Source organism: Heloderma suspectum, chromosome 7, assembly GCF_057233095.1.
Source record: "Heloderma suspectum isolate Gila_16-S chromosome 7, 16-S_ref, whole genome shotgun sequence".
Classification (NCBI taxonomy): domain Eukaryota; kingdom Metazoa; phylum Chordata; class Lepidosauria; order Squamata; family Helodermatidae; genus Heloderma; species Heloderma suspectum.
The window spans coordinates 101,009,385-101,026,716 of NC_139464.1; the positions used below are offsets into that span (position 1 = coordinate 101,009,385).

At 41.9% G+C, this 17,332-nt stretch overlaps 1 protein-coding gene across 1 annotated transcript in view; it reads right to left on the reverse strand.

The window, feature by feature from the left end:
• TBC1D22A (TBC1 domain family member 22A) overlaps positions 1-17,332 on the reverse strand; it is a 194,608-nt gene that overhangs the window by 38,122 nt on the left and 139,154 nt on the right. The window contains exon 12 of the mRNA XM_084810971.1: positions 1,236-1,331. Within this exon, the coding sequence (XP_084667097.1) occupies positions 1,236-1,331 (96 nt within the window). The remainder of the gene's footprint in view (positions 1-1,235; positions 1,332-17,332) is intronic.

The following is a 17,332-nucleotide window of genomic DNA, read 5'->3' on the forward strand; positions in this document are numbered from 1 at the left end:
TCTAATCAGATTTTTAAAAGTAAATTTAATGTAGGTAAATGCAGAACGTTTCTAAGTGCAGTACAACCTGCCTCATCATTTGTGTGCAAGATGTAAAATTCATTTAATTTACATTGCCTATGCTTAGTTGATCACAGAGCTAAATGATGACTTTGTATTCATCCCCATGACTTCGACATTAATTTATCTAGTTACGGCTACAATTTTGAGATTTTCATAGAACTGAAGAAAAATAGATGCAAACACTTGGCAGTGCCAAAAAATAAAATAATCATGCATGAAATTTAACATATACAACATTAAAATATAATGAGAACAAATGACTACGTTTTAATCGTATTTAGCTCAGTATAATGGCTGAAACTTAGAAGAAATGCATTTGGTTCAGAATTCACACTAATGTATAACTAGATTTACCTTTCTTCATGTCAGTGATGTATGGTACTTTTTGGCCTTGGAATATCCATTTTATGTTAGCTACTCCCCTCCCCTAACAAAACTGCAAGCTCACAGATGCATATTTAATTGCAGTTGAAAATAACTAGCTTTTTGATCAACAACTTAGTTCTAAAGGCAGATCCCCCCAGCCCCTTTTACATTTCTATGTGTCAGAATCTCTCTCTTTTTTAGTCGAAGCGGCTACTTGATTAGGACTTTCCAGATTTGCTTTTAAGGCTGTCATCAGCAACTACGGTAAATGTCTGAAACTCTATGCAATCAGGGGCTACATCAACGTAGCTCCACATCTGCGGTGGACAAGCAAGCAGGTATTTTTCTTGACAGTAAGGGTAATGGGCAGCCTCTTCTCACATATACCAGTTCACCCTCTGTACTTTCCACGAATGAGAGAGGAGGCATTTTCTCCTTATGTTCCTGTAAGCCTGACTTTAAAATTCCAGTGGGGTGAATTAGCTTTGTATTGGAGAGTAGAGTGATCTTTGTTTTCCCTTCAGTTGCCTTTTTACCTGGAAGAAGTCATGCAGGCATTCTGTCCAATGAGGCCAGCCTGCTCCCAGCAACAGCATTGTCATTACAGTTCAAACTATCCCATATTGTCCCATCTGAAACCATATGACTGATAAAAAGGAAAATGACATACAGCTATAGTTTCTTGCTTCCCCATCACTCCAAATGTAGTAAGAGAAACGCAACGCTATTATCTGTTAAAGTTCATGAAGTTTCAAAAAGAACATCTGCTTATTTTCCCCTGAAAACAAAAAGAGTGTTTTACTTACTTGGAAGTCTTTTTCCTCTAGGATCTCCTTCTTCCATCTGACAAGGAATGCAGCACAGACATATAAGTGGAAATGAGAAAAACCCTCTGGTTCAGACTGTTGAGAGAGTATTTATATATATGGTCAGACATTAACAAGAAAACTCAGTATATATCAGATGATATTCTGTCTTTTTTCTAGTTACCTCAACATTAATTCAGAAAACAAACTTTTTATGGTTATCTATAAAACACAGTTATTAAATTCAGCTGCTGAATCAGATTCCAAATAATATTATCTTTATTTGGCAAAAAAATGAAAATGCTACCAGCAAACAATACCATTCCAAAGTGGCTGGCCTATCCAGTTATATAAAAGGCATGCTGCATCAAGTAAGCTTATAAAGTAAGCATCAAGTAAAGACGCCTGGCTTCAGTCTTGGTTTTGAGAATGAAACTGCCTTGAGTGTGCTTTGTGGGACAGACAGTAGGATTTTGATTCAGTCGATTCTCCTGGTACTCTTGATGGCCTTTGATATCATTGAGCATGGCACCGTTCTGCACTGCCTGCCAGAGCAGAAAATAGGAGTATTGGAATGTAATGGTCCCATTCCTATCTGTCAGGAAGGATGCAGGTAGTGGTATTGGGAGGAAATATCTGCCCCACAGAACCCTGCCTACAGGATATCACATGAGTCATCTTATACCCCATATTATTTAACATCAACACGAGGTCATTAGAGGTTATGGGGTTGGAAGTCATCAATATGCTTATGACACCCAATTATAACCAGGGGAAATCTAGGGAAATTATAGGCTAGACAGCCTATAACTAGTAGTAGGTAAACTGGTGGAAACCATGATTAAAGGTAACATTATCAAACATACTGAAGAACGGGTCTGGCATGACTTCTGCAAAAGTACATTCTACTTCACAGACCTTTCAGAGCTCTTTGAGAGTGCCAATAAACATGTTGGCAGAGGTGATCTAGCAGACACTGTATACTTGGACTTCCAAAAAGCTTTTGCTAAAGTCATCAAATGCTCTTCAGTAAACTTAACGGTCATGGGATAAAAGGATGAGTTCTCACATGGGTTAATTATGTTTAAATAACAGAAATCAGAGGGGTAAGAGCAAAGAGATAGAACTCACAATGAAAGAAAGTAAGCAGTGCGATTCCCTAGTGCTATTTAACTTATTCATAAACAATGAACAAGCGTTACTTTGCCACAGTTGTGTATGTGCTGGTAACTTCTCGATTAAAAGGTAAAGGTGTCCCCAACCAGTCGTGTCCGACTCTAGGGTGTGGTGCTCATCCCCGTTTCTAAGCCCAAGAGCCAGAGCTGTCCGAAGACGCTTCCGTGGTCATGTGGCTGGCATGACTGAACACCGAGGTGCACGGAACGCTGTTACCTTTCCCGCCGAGGCGGTACCTATTTATCTACTTGCAATTTCTTGCTTTCGAACTGCTAGGTTGGCAGAAGCTGGGACTGAAGACGGGAGCTCACTCCGTCACGCGGCACTCGGGTCTCGAACTGCTGTCCTGCCGATCTTCCGGCCTGCAGTTCAGCGTCTTAACCACTAAGCCACCGCGGCCCACTGAAGCCAATGTTTAATCGAACTTCTCGATTAAACTATTGCAATGCACTTTATGTGGGGCTGCCCTTGAAAACGACTTGGAAGTTGCAGCTAATCTAAAAAGCAGCAGCTAGACTGTTTACTGGAACATCTCATAAAGATCATATAACACCAGTTTTAAAGGAATTGCACTGCCTGCCAATACACTTCTGATTAGAATTCAAGGTGCTGGTGATGACATTTAAAGCCCTAAGTGGCTTGGGATCTCAATATTTGAGGGACTGCCTCTCCCTATATGTGCCTGCTTGAGGATTGAGATCCGTTGGAGGGGCCCTCCTCTGCATCCCACCAGTGCGAGACATACGCTATGGTGGGATGTGGGAGAGGGCTTTCTCTGCTGTGGCATCCTGGTTATGGAATGCCCTCCCCTTGGGGGCCCGATTGGTGCAGACATTGGTTTCATTTTGGCACCAAGTTAAAACATGGCTTTTCACCAAAGCCTTTGAGGGCTAACTGAATTCCCTAAAGTTGCACACTGTATTAACCGTTTTATTATTTTAGATTTTTAAATTGGTATTAGCTTGTTTACCGGGTTAAAATGCTTTTAGCTGTTTAAATTACTGTTTTTGTTTTATATTGTTTAAATTGATTTTATCTATATGCTGCCTTGATATCTTAATGATATAGGGTGGGATACAAATGAAACAAACAAACAAACAAACTGGAGTTGAAAGATGAGCAGTGAAGTGGCCTAGTTTCCAGATAACACCAAATTATCCAGGGCAGTGAAAACCAAAGTCGACTGGAATGCCAAAAGGATCTCTATAAATTGGGTTAATGAGCAAAAAAACAGCAAACGCAGTTCAACGTAAGAAAGTGTAAAGTGATATATACACAAAAAACTCTCTGATGGGGTCTGAACTGGCATCAACTAACCAGGAAAGAGATCTAGGCATCAGGGCGGCCAACTCAATGAAAACTTAAGTGCAGTGTGTGGCAGCTGTGAAAAAGGAAAATTCCATACTAGAAATTAGAAAAATGGGTTTATGAGCCTTAAGAACATTAGAACATAAGAAGAGCCATGCTGGATCAGACCAAGGGTCCATCTAGTACAGCATTCTGTTCACACAGTGGCCAACCAGTTCTCGATAGGGAACCTGCAAGCAGGGCATGAGTGCAACAGCACCCTCCCACCCATGTTCCCCAGCAACTGGTGTACATAGGCTCACTGCCTCTGGTTCTGGAGGTATCACATAGCCATCAGGATTAGTAGCCATCAAATAGCCTTTTCCTCCAGGAATCTGTCCAACCCCCTTTTAAAGCCATCCGAATTGGTAGCCATCACTACATCCTGTGGTAGCAAATTCCTTAGTTTAACTATGCACTGTGTGAAGAAGTACTTCCTTTTATCTGTTCTGAAGCTCCCACCAATCAGCTTCATGGGATGACCCTGGGTTCTAGTATTTTGAGAGAGGGATAAAAATGTCTCCCTATCCACATTCTCCACACCATGCATAGTTCTGTAGACCTCTATCATGTCTCCCCTTACCCTCCTTTTTTCCAAGCTAAACAATCCCAGCTGTTGTAACCTTCCCTCATAGGGGAGATGCTCCAGTCACCTGATCATTTTAGTTGCCCTTTTCTGCACTTTTTCCAGCTCTACAATATCTTTTTTGAGGTGTGGTGACCAGGACTGGACACAGTATTCCAAGTGTGGCTGTACCATAGATTTGTATAGGGGCAATAGGATATTGGCAGTCTAATTCTCAATTCCTTTTCTAATTATGCCTAACGTGGAGTTTGCCTTTTTTTACAGTGGCCACACACTGAGTTGACATGTTCATTGAGCTGTCCACCCCAACCCCAAGATCTCTTTCCTGGTTGGTCACTGCTTGTTCAGATCCCATCAGACTATACTTGAAGTTGGGCCTTTTTTTGCCCCAACGTGCATCACTTTACATTTGCTTACACTGAACCGCATTTGTCATTTAGATGCCCATTCTCCCAGTTTAGAAAGATCCTTTTGGAGTTCTTCACAATCCCTTTTTGTTTTAACCACCCTAAATAATTTGGTGTCATCTGCAAACTTGGCCACTTGGCTGCTCGCCCCTAATTCCAGATCATTTATAAACAGGTTGAAAAGCACTGGTCTTAATACAGATCCCTGTGGGACCCCACTATTTACTTCCCTCCATTGGGAGAATTTACCATTTATTCCTACTCTCTGCTTTCTATTCTTATGGATCAGTAACTGGTTAAAGAACACCTGTCCTCTTATTCCATAACTGCTAAGTTTGCTCAGGAGTCTTCGGTGAGGGACTTTATCGAAAGCCTTTTGGAAGTCCAAGTAAACAATGTCTACCAGATCATCCCTGTCTACTTGTTTATTGAGACTCTCAAAAAACTCTAAAAGGTTAGTGAGACACAACTTACCTTTGCAGAAGCTGTGTTGATTCTTCTTCAGCAGGGCTTTTATATGCTTACTAATTTTATCTTTAATAATGCCTTCAACCAATTTACCCAGAACAGACATTAAGCTAACAGGCCTGTAATTTCCCAGATCTCCCCAGATCCCTTTTTGGAAATTTGTGTTACATTGGCCATCTTCCAGTCCTCTGGTATAGAGGGTGATCTTAGCGACATGTTACATACTTTGGTTAGAAGATCAGCAACTTCATATTTGAGTTCTTTGAGAACTGTAGGATGGATACCATCTGGGCCCAGTGATTAATTTGCTTTCAATTTATCAATAAGGTTGAGAACTTCATCTTTTGTCGCCTCAGTTCCTCAGACTCCCTTCCTGAAAACATCAGTTCAGGCATAGGTATCTGTCTTATATCTTCTGCAGTGGGGATGGATGAAAAGAATTCATTCAGCTTCTCTGCAATCTCCTTGTCCTCCTTCAGTACTCCTTTAACTCCATTATCATCCATTGGTTCAACTGCCTCCTTGGCTGGTTTTCTGCTTCTGATATATTTAAAGAATTCTTTATTGTTAGCCTTGATGTTAGCAATATGCTCTTCAAAATGCTTTTTTGCATCTCTTATTGTCTGTTTGCATAGCCTTTGTGCAAGCTTGTGCTCCCTTTTGTTTTCCTCACTTGAGCAAGAATTCCATTTTCTGAAGGAAGCTCTCTTTTCTCTAATAGCTCCCTTAACACTGCTCATTAACCATGCCAGCAACCTCTTGGACTTGGTGCTACCTTTCCTAACCTGTGGTATACATTTTAGCTGAGCTCCTATTATTATGGTTTTGAGTAATCTCCAAGCATTCTGAAGGGAGCTAATCTTCTTTGCTCCCCCTTTTAACTTCCTTTTCACCAGTTCCCTCATTTTAGAGAAGTTTCCTCTTTTGAAGTCAAATGTGACTGTGTTGGCTTCCTGGGCAATTTTCCACTTAAATATATATTAAATCTGATAGCGCTGTGATCACTGTTTCCAAGTGGTTCAACAACATTTACATCTTGTACTACATCCTGGGTGACAACACTTAGGATTAAATCCAAGGTCTCCTCCCCTCTGGTCAGTTCCATGACCAAATGTTCTAGGGCACAATCATTTATTTATTTATTTATTTATTGCATTTATACCCCGCCTTTCTCCCTCTTGCAAGGAACTCAAGGCAGCTTACATTATCCTCCTCCTCACCATTGTATCCTCACAACAACAACCCTGTGAGGTAGGTTGGGCTGAGAGTCTGTGACTGGCCCAAAGTCACCCAGTAAGCTTCCATGGCCAAGTGGGGACTAGAACCCGGATCTCCCGGCTCCCAGTCCGTCACTCTCACCACTACACTACACTGGCTTGATATTTAGGGTATCAAGAAATTTAACCTCTTTGTCGTGGCTGGAACATGCGTTTATCCAATCAATGTGGGGGTAACTGAAAGCTCCCGTTATTACAACACGTCCTTGTTTGGAGGCCTTCCTGATTTTGTTTTCCATCTCAAGGTCACTCTGAGCATTCTGGTCTGGGGGACAATAGCATGTTCCTAGCACTAAATTAGTTTTGGAGCCTGGTATTGTCACCCGCAGTGCTTCTGTGGAAGAGCCTATCCCTTTTAGGTGTTCTAGTCCGCTCAACACTATGCCCTCTTTGACATACAAGGCAATACCTCCTCCAATATGCCCTTCCCTGTCCTTCCTATAGAGTTTGTATCTCTGATGACCATATTGCACTGGTTCTCTCCACTCCACCAGGTTTTTGTAATGCCCACTATATCCAGGTTTTCTTTTAAAATCAAGCACTCCAATTCTCCCATTTTGGCTTGGAGGCTTCTAGCGTTTGCATAGAAACACCTATGCACAGTGTCCCACCCCAGATGCTTCTGGTGTGTGCATCTTTTGCTATAAGACTTTGGCCCCTTTGATTGGCTATTATGTTCTACCATGTACTCCTGGCCTATTTCCTCTCCTTTTACATTTGGGCAATCAAAAACATTTTTTATCTTCATCCCTTTGGGATGATTTGACCCAAACCGGATGCTTCCCAGCTCCTATCAGCTTTCCCCCAGGGTTTAGTTTAAACGCTGCTCTGCCACCCTTTTCACGTTTAGCGCCAGCACTCCGGTTCCATTTTGGTTCAAGTGGAGCCAGTCCCTCTTGTACAGGCCCGGCTTGTCCCAAAACATTCCCCAGTGCCTAACAAATCTGAATCCCTCCTCCCTGCACCACCTTCTCATTCACACATTGAGATTCCTCAGCTTCACCTGTCTAGCTGGCCCAGTGTGTGGAACAGGTAGCCTTTCAGAGAAAGCCAACTTGGTGGTCCTGGATTTCAACCTCCTACCTAGCAACCCAAATTTGGCTTCCAGGACCTCATGACTACATTTCCCCACATCATTGGTACCAACATGGGCCACGACCACTAACTTCACCCCAGCACTATCTACTAGGCTATCTGGACAGCATGTGATATCCACAGCCTTCACACCAGGCAGGCAATTCACCATGCAGTCTACATGCTGATCACAAACCCAGCTGTCTATGTGACTAATGATCGAATCTCCCACTACCATGAGCCTCTCTCCCCCTGGAGGCACATCCTTGCTGCGAGAGGATATTTGCTCGTCTTCCGAGGAATAGGTCCCTTCTAAAGGATTGTTTCCCTCTTCCTCAGAATGACACCCTCCTTCCCTGAGACCCACATTCTCCATGACAGCAGAAGAACTGTCATTGTGGGAGTGGGACACAGCTAATAGGTCCCTGAAGGTCTCATCCACCAACCTCTCTGCCTATCTTAGCTTCTCCAGGTCAGCAACCTTGGCCTCAAGGGAACTAACTTGTTTCCTGACAGCCAGGTGCTCATTACACCGAGCACACACCCACAACTTCCATCTAGCAGGTCATACATGTGGCACTCAATGCAATACACTGGATAGCCCCCATCCCCCTGCTGGCTTTCTACCTTCATAACTGGTTTTTTATTTGGGTGTGTTTTCCCTGGAAAACTTAGTTGTTTACTATGAGAAATTGGGGGAAATATTTACAGTTACTTACTGTGAGTACAGAGTAGGGAGGGCAGAGTTCCTCGCCCTCGTTTCCTTGCCCTGTTGCTAAACTCGCACAGTTGCTTAACTTGCTTGTTTGCTGACGCTTTGTCACTGGGGCTGAGACATTTGAACACTAGGGCTCCTCACGCTCGGAGAGCTGGCTCCCTCGCAAGCATGCCTCCTTATATAGATAGGCCCAACTGCTGCTGTAGTAAATCTGATTGGAGGGCCTCGTTTGAAAAGCAAGAAGGCTATGTGAAAACTCCTGATCAGCACTGGCTTTCAGTGGCTGGGAGTGTAGGTCAGTTGGTCCCCCAGGGAATGGTGATTTCTATTTAGGAAGGAGGACTATTAATAATAGTGAATGGGAGACCTATTGAGGAGAGATCCTCTATTCAATGGGTTATTGGAGGGGACAGCAGACAAAGGGTAGCTAATTTGGGAAGGCTGTGGCTTGCAAGGTCTGGCTCCTCTTTCTGTGTGCTTTTAAAAACTGAAATAATATGCTGACACCCTTAAACTTGCTTTATTTGGTGAACTGTTCTTTAAGGCCTAAAGCCTGAGCCTAAACTGAACCCAATCTGAAGCTAGCCTGCACTTTTTCCTGCTTTAAGCAGATTCTTATTCCCCCTTTCTAAGCTGGGAGTGAGCTTAAAATACGCAGCTGAGATTCTTTTCAACCATTCAGTGGTCTTTGTTAATGCAAGGCCTATAAGCTCTTGCTGGATTCCTCCCTGATATTTAGCTCTCTCTTGTAAGTTTGTAAAGGGTTACCCCCCTGGGATTTAGCTGTGCCTTTGTTTGGGCTTCAGCTGAGCCCTGTATTCCACCTTTTCACTCTAAATAAAGTGTGCTAAAGTGTTCTATAAAACAGCCAATATGGTACTGCCCTTACCCCAACTGATGGTGCAGCTACTCTTTGAATGCTATCAACAGGTCAGGTTGCCCTGTTTCAAAAAGATACTCGAAAAGGTGCAGAAGAAAGCAACTAAAATTATCCAGCAGTTGAAGCACCTTAGCTATGAGGAAAAGGGAAAGAACATCAGGAAAAACTTCCTGACTGTTAGAGCAATATGAGAATGGAACCAATTACCTAGGGAGGTGGTGGGCTTTCCCACACTGGAGGCATTCAAGACGAGGCTGGACAGCCATCTGTCAGGGAGGCTCTGACTTGGATCCTGCATTGAGCAGGGGGTTGGACTCGATGGCCTTGTAGGCCCCTTCCAACCCTACTATTCTACGATTCTATGATTCTAATTTGGGGGTCCTTAGTTTAAGAGAAACTAAGAGAAACCCAACTAAGGGGGACACATGAAAAAGGTTTATAAAAAGCATACATAGCATGGGGTAACAGGAGAGACGTTTTGCTTCCCAAGCATGTAATGCTACAACTCTGAGTCAGTACAATGACTGGCAGCAGATTAAAGAGAGACCAAAAAAGTAGTTCTTCATACAAAGCATAATTTATGCCATGTAGTTGTGATGGCCATTAGTGAAGAGGGCTTCAAAAAAGGATTACACAAATTCATGGAGGAGAGGTCTATTGATGGCTATTAACCATGATAGCTGAATGGAATCTCCATGTTCAGAGGTTTCATGCCACCGGATACTAGTTGATAGCAGGGTGAGGGTTATTGCTTTCAAGGCCTCCTTGTGGGCTTCCTGGAGGCCACCTATGGAAGAGGGATTAAATTTTGGGTTGACCCAGCAGGGCTCTTCTGTTCTGGTAGAAGCAGGGGGAGGGGGGGAGGGGAGAGAAAGCAAGCAGTTCTCTTCAGTCTTAGTCCAACAATGTCTGGACAAAACCAGAGAAGAATTTGAGCACAAGTTTAATAAGAAACGTTGAGTAACCTTTACACAAAACGTCTCCCCACCCCCCGACACTACCTACACAAGCTATATCAAAATGTTCTTAATTTTAAAAGAGAAAGAAAATTGCAAAGCATGCCAAAAATCTGAATTTATTCTTGATATTTTCTTTTCCGCATTGCTTTCCATTTCTTTTTTCCTAGGCCCTTTTAAATTAAATCAAATAGGCTTAAGTATTCAATTCATTAAAGGAAAAATGCATATTCCCTTTAGATTTAAGGATTCATCATGGTTCAGAGATAAAACTAGGCTAGAAAGTATTTCAAATGGATAGTCTTGGACAGTTTTGGAAATTGAGCAAAGCACCTAATGCATAATTGCCTTTCCTAACACCTGCTACCTATTATAACTTTCCATTTACAACCCTTGAAGTTACAACCAGATTCATATTTAAATGTACAAAAAGGTAGGCCAGTAGCTAAAAGCTGCTTAAAAATCAAATATAAACAATGACCTTGATTTAAATATTTTAGCAAAAGATCTTAAAACAGATGTACAGCCTTCCAGAAGACTTATTCTGAACATATTAGGCGTGACTTTGTGAGCATCACCACAGAACCATCTGTCATCATCAATAAAAATCATTTAGATGGTTAACATCACAAATATCACATTGCCTTGCAAAAAGTTTATCGTGTCTGTGGATGTAATCGAAGCCATTATTTTAGACTCTGCCCACAAAAATCTCATGAATTACTTAGAGTCTGACTCTTGACTGAAAAAAGAGAGAAAAAGAAGTAAAGAAGAACACATTTCACAGTTACATCGCACCCCACCAGTTGAAAAGGAAATGCTGTTATCTATGGAATATGGTTCAATGTCGTATTGGTTCATAACTGCACCAAAATCTATTTTCCTATTATGCCAGGAGATATTTAAACCAAACAACTTAAGGGGTCAATTCCCCGTCTGAGAAGAGGCTACAAAGTTCTTACCATTTTTAGATTATTTCTAATAACTTTTAAAGTAATAACATTTTAGAACAGCATTATGAATCTTAAAGGCATCAAATATTAACAATATTCTTTCAACTGTTTTTAAAGTACCACACCATTGTGGTTATTAAGTATTTAAGACAATACCAGCTTTGAATAATTTCTCAACATCAAAAATTCCTACTCTCTGAAGGCAGGAAGGCAGAATACTTTTGGGGGAAACAATTTCATAAGAGTAGTAGTCTAGATAGAATCATAGAATCATAGAATAGTAGGGTTAGAAGAGGTCTACAAGGCCATCGAGTCCAACCCCCTGCTCAGTTCAGGAATCCAAGTCAGAGCATCCCTGACAGATGGCTGTCCAGCCTTGTCTTGAACGCCTCCAGTGTGGGAGAGCCCACCACCTCCCTAGGTAATTGGTTCCATTGTCGTATTGCTCTAACAGTCAGGAAGTTTTTCCTGATGTTCAGCCGGAATCTGGCTTCCTGTAACTTGAGCCCATTATTCCGTGTCCTGCACTCTGGGATGATGGAGAAGAGACCCGGCCTTCCTCTCTGTGACAACCTTTCAAGTACTTGAAGAGCACTATCATATCTCCCCTCAGTCTTCTCTTCTCAAGATACACTTGAACTGATTCAATTAGAAGGTTAACTTCAGGCTCAACTTGATGTGACATCAGGAGATCTGTGCATCTGAACACGATCTGTCACAATCATATAGAAAGAGGGGAGTTGGGGTTTGATTCCAACAGCAGAATGGACCCCACAGGTAAGTGGTACTAAACCCTCTTGCCCATCCACAGTTAATCACCAGACTGTTCCCAGGCACTTTTCTGCTCAGTTTTTCTCTGACAGTGGAAATTATCTCAGCTGGGAGGGAGGAAGCCCTTTTGTTGGGGAAGAGGTGCTTCACGGTGGTTAAGCAGTAAGCACAAGGAAAGTTCTGTGCCTTATGTAATCACACTTACATTTTTGCCATCATTTGCTTGTATTTACAATACCTGACACAATTTTTATTTATTACATCTTTAAAATTGCAGCTGCTGTCAACTGGTTAAGGAAGTAGGAGTCCTATGTGTCTCAAGTTTGGTGGCTATCAGGGAAAGAATACAATTCTAGAAATGCCTTCTAGCCATAAATCCTTATGGTATTTTCTAGTCCAGATAAAGAAGTGTTTAAAAGATTCCTGAGTGAAGATCTGAAAGATCATTCAAAGGGCAAGACTGGAAACTTCAATCAACATTCGATGCACCACTGTGTTTATTTTTAAGTAAAATTGTATAACTGGAAAGAACCTGTGAACTCTCTTTTTATTTTATTTTGTCTTTACCTTTAAAGTAGCAATTAGACTGTCAAGAATATAACTAGTGGGCCAAATGCAAAGCAAAGACAAAAAAAATATTACAATGTAGTTACAGTGGTTCTCTTAGTAGGAGTGTATAAGCTACAATATATTGTGTATACTGTCCAAGATTCAACAAACACTTTGCATGAATGGAAAGCACATTCATGCATGCACTGTCAGATTTCTCTTCTGGCTGCATCCCCTCATACCACAGCATAATGCCACCTATAAAGTCTGCAATCTTCAGGAGTGGTTTTATTGGGGGGGGGGAGAACTGCCATGAGAAGGGGGCCCTGTAAAAAGTCCAGTGAATGTACTGTGTTATGTGACTGGCCATTTGGATAATTACCAGTAATAATACCATCACCACTGTGCCCAGCTTCATCGCTCAAGTAAGCTTCTCACCATCAGAAAGCCTGTAAGCATATCAACATAAGAAATTCCACTCTGGTGCCACCCTACTTCACACAACTATGGAATTTGCTACCACAAGATGTAGTGATGTTCACCAACTTGAATGGCTTTAAAACGGTATCAGACACTTTCGTGGAGGATAAAGGATATCAATGACTACTAATGACAACTATATATTACCTCTAGTATCCAAGTCAATATGCCTCTCAATACCTCCCACATGAGTGGAAGGATGCTATTGCACTCATGTCCTGCTTGTGAGCTTCCCAGAGGCATCTGGTTGGCCACTGTGGAAACAGGATGCTGGATGAATAGGCCTTTGATCTAATTCAGCAGGGCTCTTCTCAAGTTCTTACATCTGTTTAAGTATTTTGAATAGAATCATAGAATCATAGAATAGTAGGGTTGGAAGGGGCCTACAACACCATCGAGTCCAACCCCCTGCTCAATGCAGGAATCCAAGTCAGAGCATCCCTGACAGATGGCTGTCCAGCCTCATCTTTAAAGGGGTGTGGCTCAGTGGCAAACCACCTGCTTTGCATGCAGAAGTTCACAGGTTCAATCCCTGGTATCTACAAGTACAGCTGGAAAAACTCCTGCCTGAAACCTGGAGAGCTGCTGCCAGTCAGTGTCAACAATACTGGGCTAGATGAACCAAGGGTCTGACTCAGTATAAGGCAGCTTATGTTCCTATGAATAAAATACTTATTCTGAATATGTATTACTCTTTTTGTTAGAGTAATGCATGTAAAAAGAGAAGAGAGAAATGTTGATTTCTGTTTTAAGTTACAGCTTGTACTAGAGATGAGGACAAAAGGATGCCCTGTCAAGAACATTCTATTGTGGAATGGATCCCAACAGAAATGTGACAAATTCAGAATTGAATCGCTCTTTTACAAGTGCAGCCAGGCTTTCTCTCCTTTCGTTAATCTTCCCAACGTAACAAAATATTCACTCTCAAAATTATGTGTGAGAGAAATGTTGCTTGGCAGCTTGCCTAGCATAATAGTTAATCTAATCTTCCTCTCTTGCTGTTAGGATCTTGCATGAAAATAAGTTTTAAACACCATAAGGGCAGGACCGGATTAATGATTATGCTAGGCAAGCTCAAAGTTCCAACCAAAACAGGACCATAAACATTTCCTAACTAGAAATTCTACAGTCCAAGGAATACGTCCTTACACTGTACACCAGGTGCCCTCAAGATTGTTGGACTACAACCCCCACCTTCCCTAGCCAGCTGGTTGGGGATGATGGCTGTTGCAGTACAACACATCTGAAGGACACCAGGTTGGGGAAGGCTGGTGCACACCCTGCAGTTCAGAATTATTCCTATAACTAGACAGAGAAGTTGCAGCTCTCTTTTTTTCTTCTGTGAGAAACGTAAGAATTTAGAACCATTTGTTTGGATGGTATGAAAAGCAGTATCAAATCAACACACAATTCCCTTCAACTAATCCTAAGAATAGGGTCCCAATTAGACCTTTCTTCATATTTTTCATTTGTTTACACTTTCTCAGTCTCCTTCAGAATGGGCTGATTGCTTCCTTATTATATGACAGAGACCAGTGGCTACATCCCTGTCCCTCTACACAATCAACAAAACAGAGACTTCAAGCTAATATGGTTTTATATGAATTGCAAGCTTTTCCACAATACAGTTTCAGTGAAACTCAAAGACTGCCCCAATAAATAGTGAATCCTGAATTCTCTATTAGGGAAGGCTTTTGCAAGGTAGAGAAGTTGTTGCCAAATTGACAATAGGGAGCTACGGCAAAACCAGAAAGGCTGCTTAAACCCTCCCTTAGGATGGCTCCCTTTTGCGTTGGCACTGGTGAGTGGCTATTCTGGCAGAGCATCTCAAACCACGCCCTAACTCTGCCCTCTTAGACTGATGACATGCCCTTGTGTTGACCAAGTCACACCCCTTCTCCTCCTCGGAGGGGACTTGGTTTCCCATGGAGTGGGGAAGAGGGTGTGTCAGCCTGGGCCACCTGGTTATCATGGCTTTGGGAAGATTTTTCCCCAACTTCTGGAGACTTCTGGGAGGAATTTCCTCCCCCACTCTCTGGTCTAACTGTTCTAGTTCCAGCTCTGAATCAGAATCTGAATAATCACAAACTACAAAGGCCCTGGGCTCAATCTTGACAATCCCTTGCTCTGGAAAAAAAAGAGAGATCATGCCCTATCAGGCATTATGGGTTTTATGGAATTTTCTGGGCTTTCTGGAATTAGCCAAGCAGGGAAGGAAGGATGCCAACTTCTGTTTTTGAATAATTAATTGTTGCCAATCTTAAATCATTTGAATTTTGAATTGACAAATAAATGGTGTTAAGACCAATTATCATAGCATCCTCTAGATCAAGGGTGCAGAACCTCTGGCCCATGGGCCTAATCTGCACAGCCTCTTGAGGTTCCTCCAGGGGGTGGGGATTAGGCTTCAAGCCCTGCCCCCTGGAAGAATGGGCAAAGTAAGTGGAGCACTTCTCCACTGAAGAAGCAAGGGGGATTCAGTCACTTCTCTTTCACACACCCCATCTCTTTCACTCAATGGGGAAAGGAGACAGGATATGCAAAGTGGTTAAATCCCCTTTTCTCCTCTTAGCCACTTCTCCTTTGTGCACCCTGCCTGGGGGTGGGACTCGATGGCCTTGTAGGCCCCTTCCAACCCTACTATACTATTCTATGAAAGCATGTGAAGTGGATGAAGACAGGGAAGAGACAACCTAGTCTCCATCGCTCCCCATTGGGGCTAGTTCAGTTCAGATTTGCTGTGCAATGGGTTTCCCTAACCGATGCAGCAAAGCCTGGTCCCTGGCCCAAGCACCAAGTGGAAGATCCACTTGACACTTGGGCCAGGAAACAAATGATGTCAGGTGGGTGTAGGCACACTCATCTGACATCATACGGCCAGCAGAGGGCTGGGGGGGCACCTTTGGGCCCTCACCCAAGAATAGTTCTGCAGCCCTGCTCTAGATTATATCAGATTAAGTACAAATGAAGATACCTGAGTGGTAGAGAGTAGGCAATTTAACAAAGAATAATGTAATATATTATCTGAATCATTAAATATTTGGAAATAAAAATGGGGGAAGTGTTTTGAACCAGCCAGCAGACTTTGCAAAAGGAGGAAAGATTTGTGGCATAAAACAAGCTAAACAGGCATGAAAGCTGTGCATAGATGTGAGAGTAAGAGGTAGTATCCAATGTTAGCCCTACATAGAGTAGATCCATTGAAATGAATGTGACTTCGTTGTAACTAACTTAAGTCCCATTTATTTCAATGGGCCTACTCTACATACGACTAACATTGGATACTACTCAAGGATTATAATCCTCTCTGTGCCCCGTTGCATGTAGAACACTGAATGTCAATTTGGCTCTACACATGTCAATACATACAAGAACTATCTACAAAAATGAGGGACCACTACTTTCATAAGCAATTATGTATGTAGGCCCTGGTTCACATTAAGGGTTCAGTGCATGACAGTAGGCACATGAACTCATGACTCATTCTGAGCCCTGCCAAAGTGTACAGCATATATACAGAGTCCATGTGGGAACAGACCCAAATAGTAAAAAAATGGGAATTTCACATGCTTACTCAAAAGAAATATTTCTCAAAGAAATAATTTGATAGAAACACTTTCTCATAGCCATTCATAAGGCTCACCCACCAACTGATATTGTTTAAATTAGAAAGACAAAGTTTCTAGACTCTTGCAAAAGGCCCTACGCTTCTGGAATGAAGTCCAAAGTCATCTTCTACTTTGGAAAATACAGCAGCACCCTAATTTGAGTTTGTCATATAAGACAGTGGGTTAAGAATTCAAGCATCCACCATTATTTTCTTAGAATCCACACTAAACTCAACATTCAGTGTTCAGAGGACACTAAAATGACAAGTTTATACACTGTTATAGGTTTATACATTGTTGCCTCCCTTTTTGAAACTTATTACATTATTTGCAAATTTCTTTGAAATGTTCATCCTCAAATTTGTAAGCCACTTAAAGCATGAGAAGGACACATCTACTGTAACTGATCATGTCTCCAGGGAAAAATATAGATATTTCCAATTGTTAAACCTGCTTCCAACAGTAATGGCATTCATCAGTGATTTCCTTGTGAGCTTTTACAATGGCCTTGCTACTTCACTGCAACCAGCTGTAAAGCTCCTTTATTCTGTTATCACATCCGCATGAAGGAATGAATACCAAGGATTCAATAATCCTGCTAAGGAAGCACAGTCACACAGTTGGAATAGCAATGAGTAGACTCGATTGAAGGCATCCTTTCACACTCCCTCACTTCTGCAGAATGAATGCATGAATGACAAAAAAAATAAATAAATGCTTCTCAGGTGCAGATGCTGAGGCAGATATATAAGCATATAAATAATATATCAAGTAGAGCATGTCACAGAGTTTAAAGAGAAAGGTTTGGAGTCAATATAAATGATGTAGCATCATAATAGAGATAAAA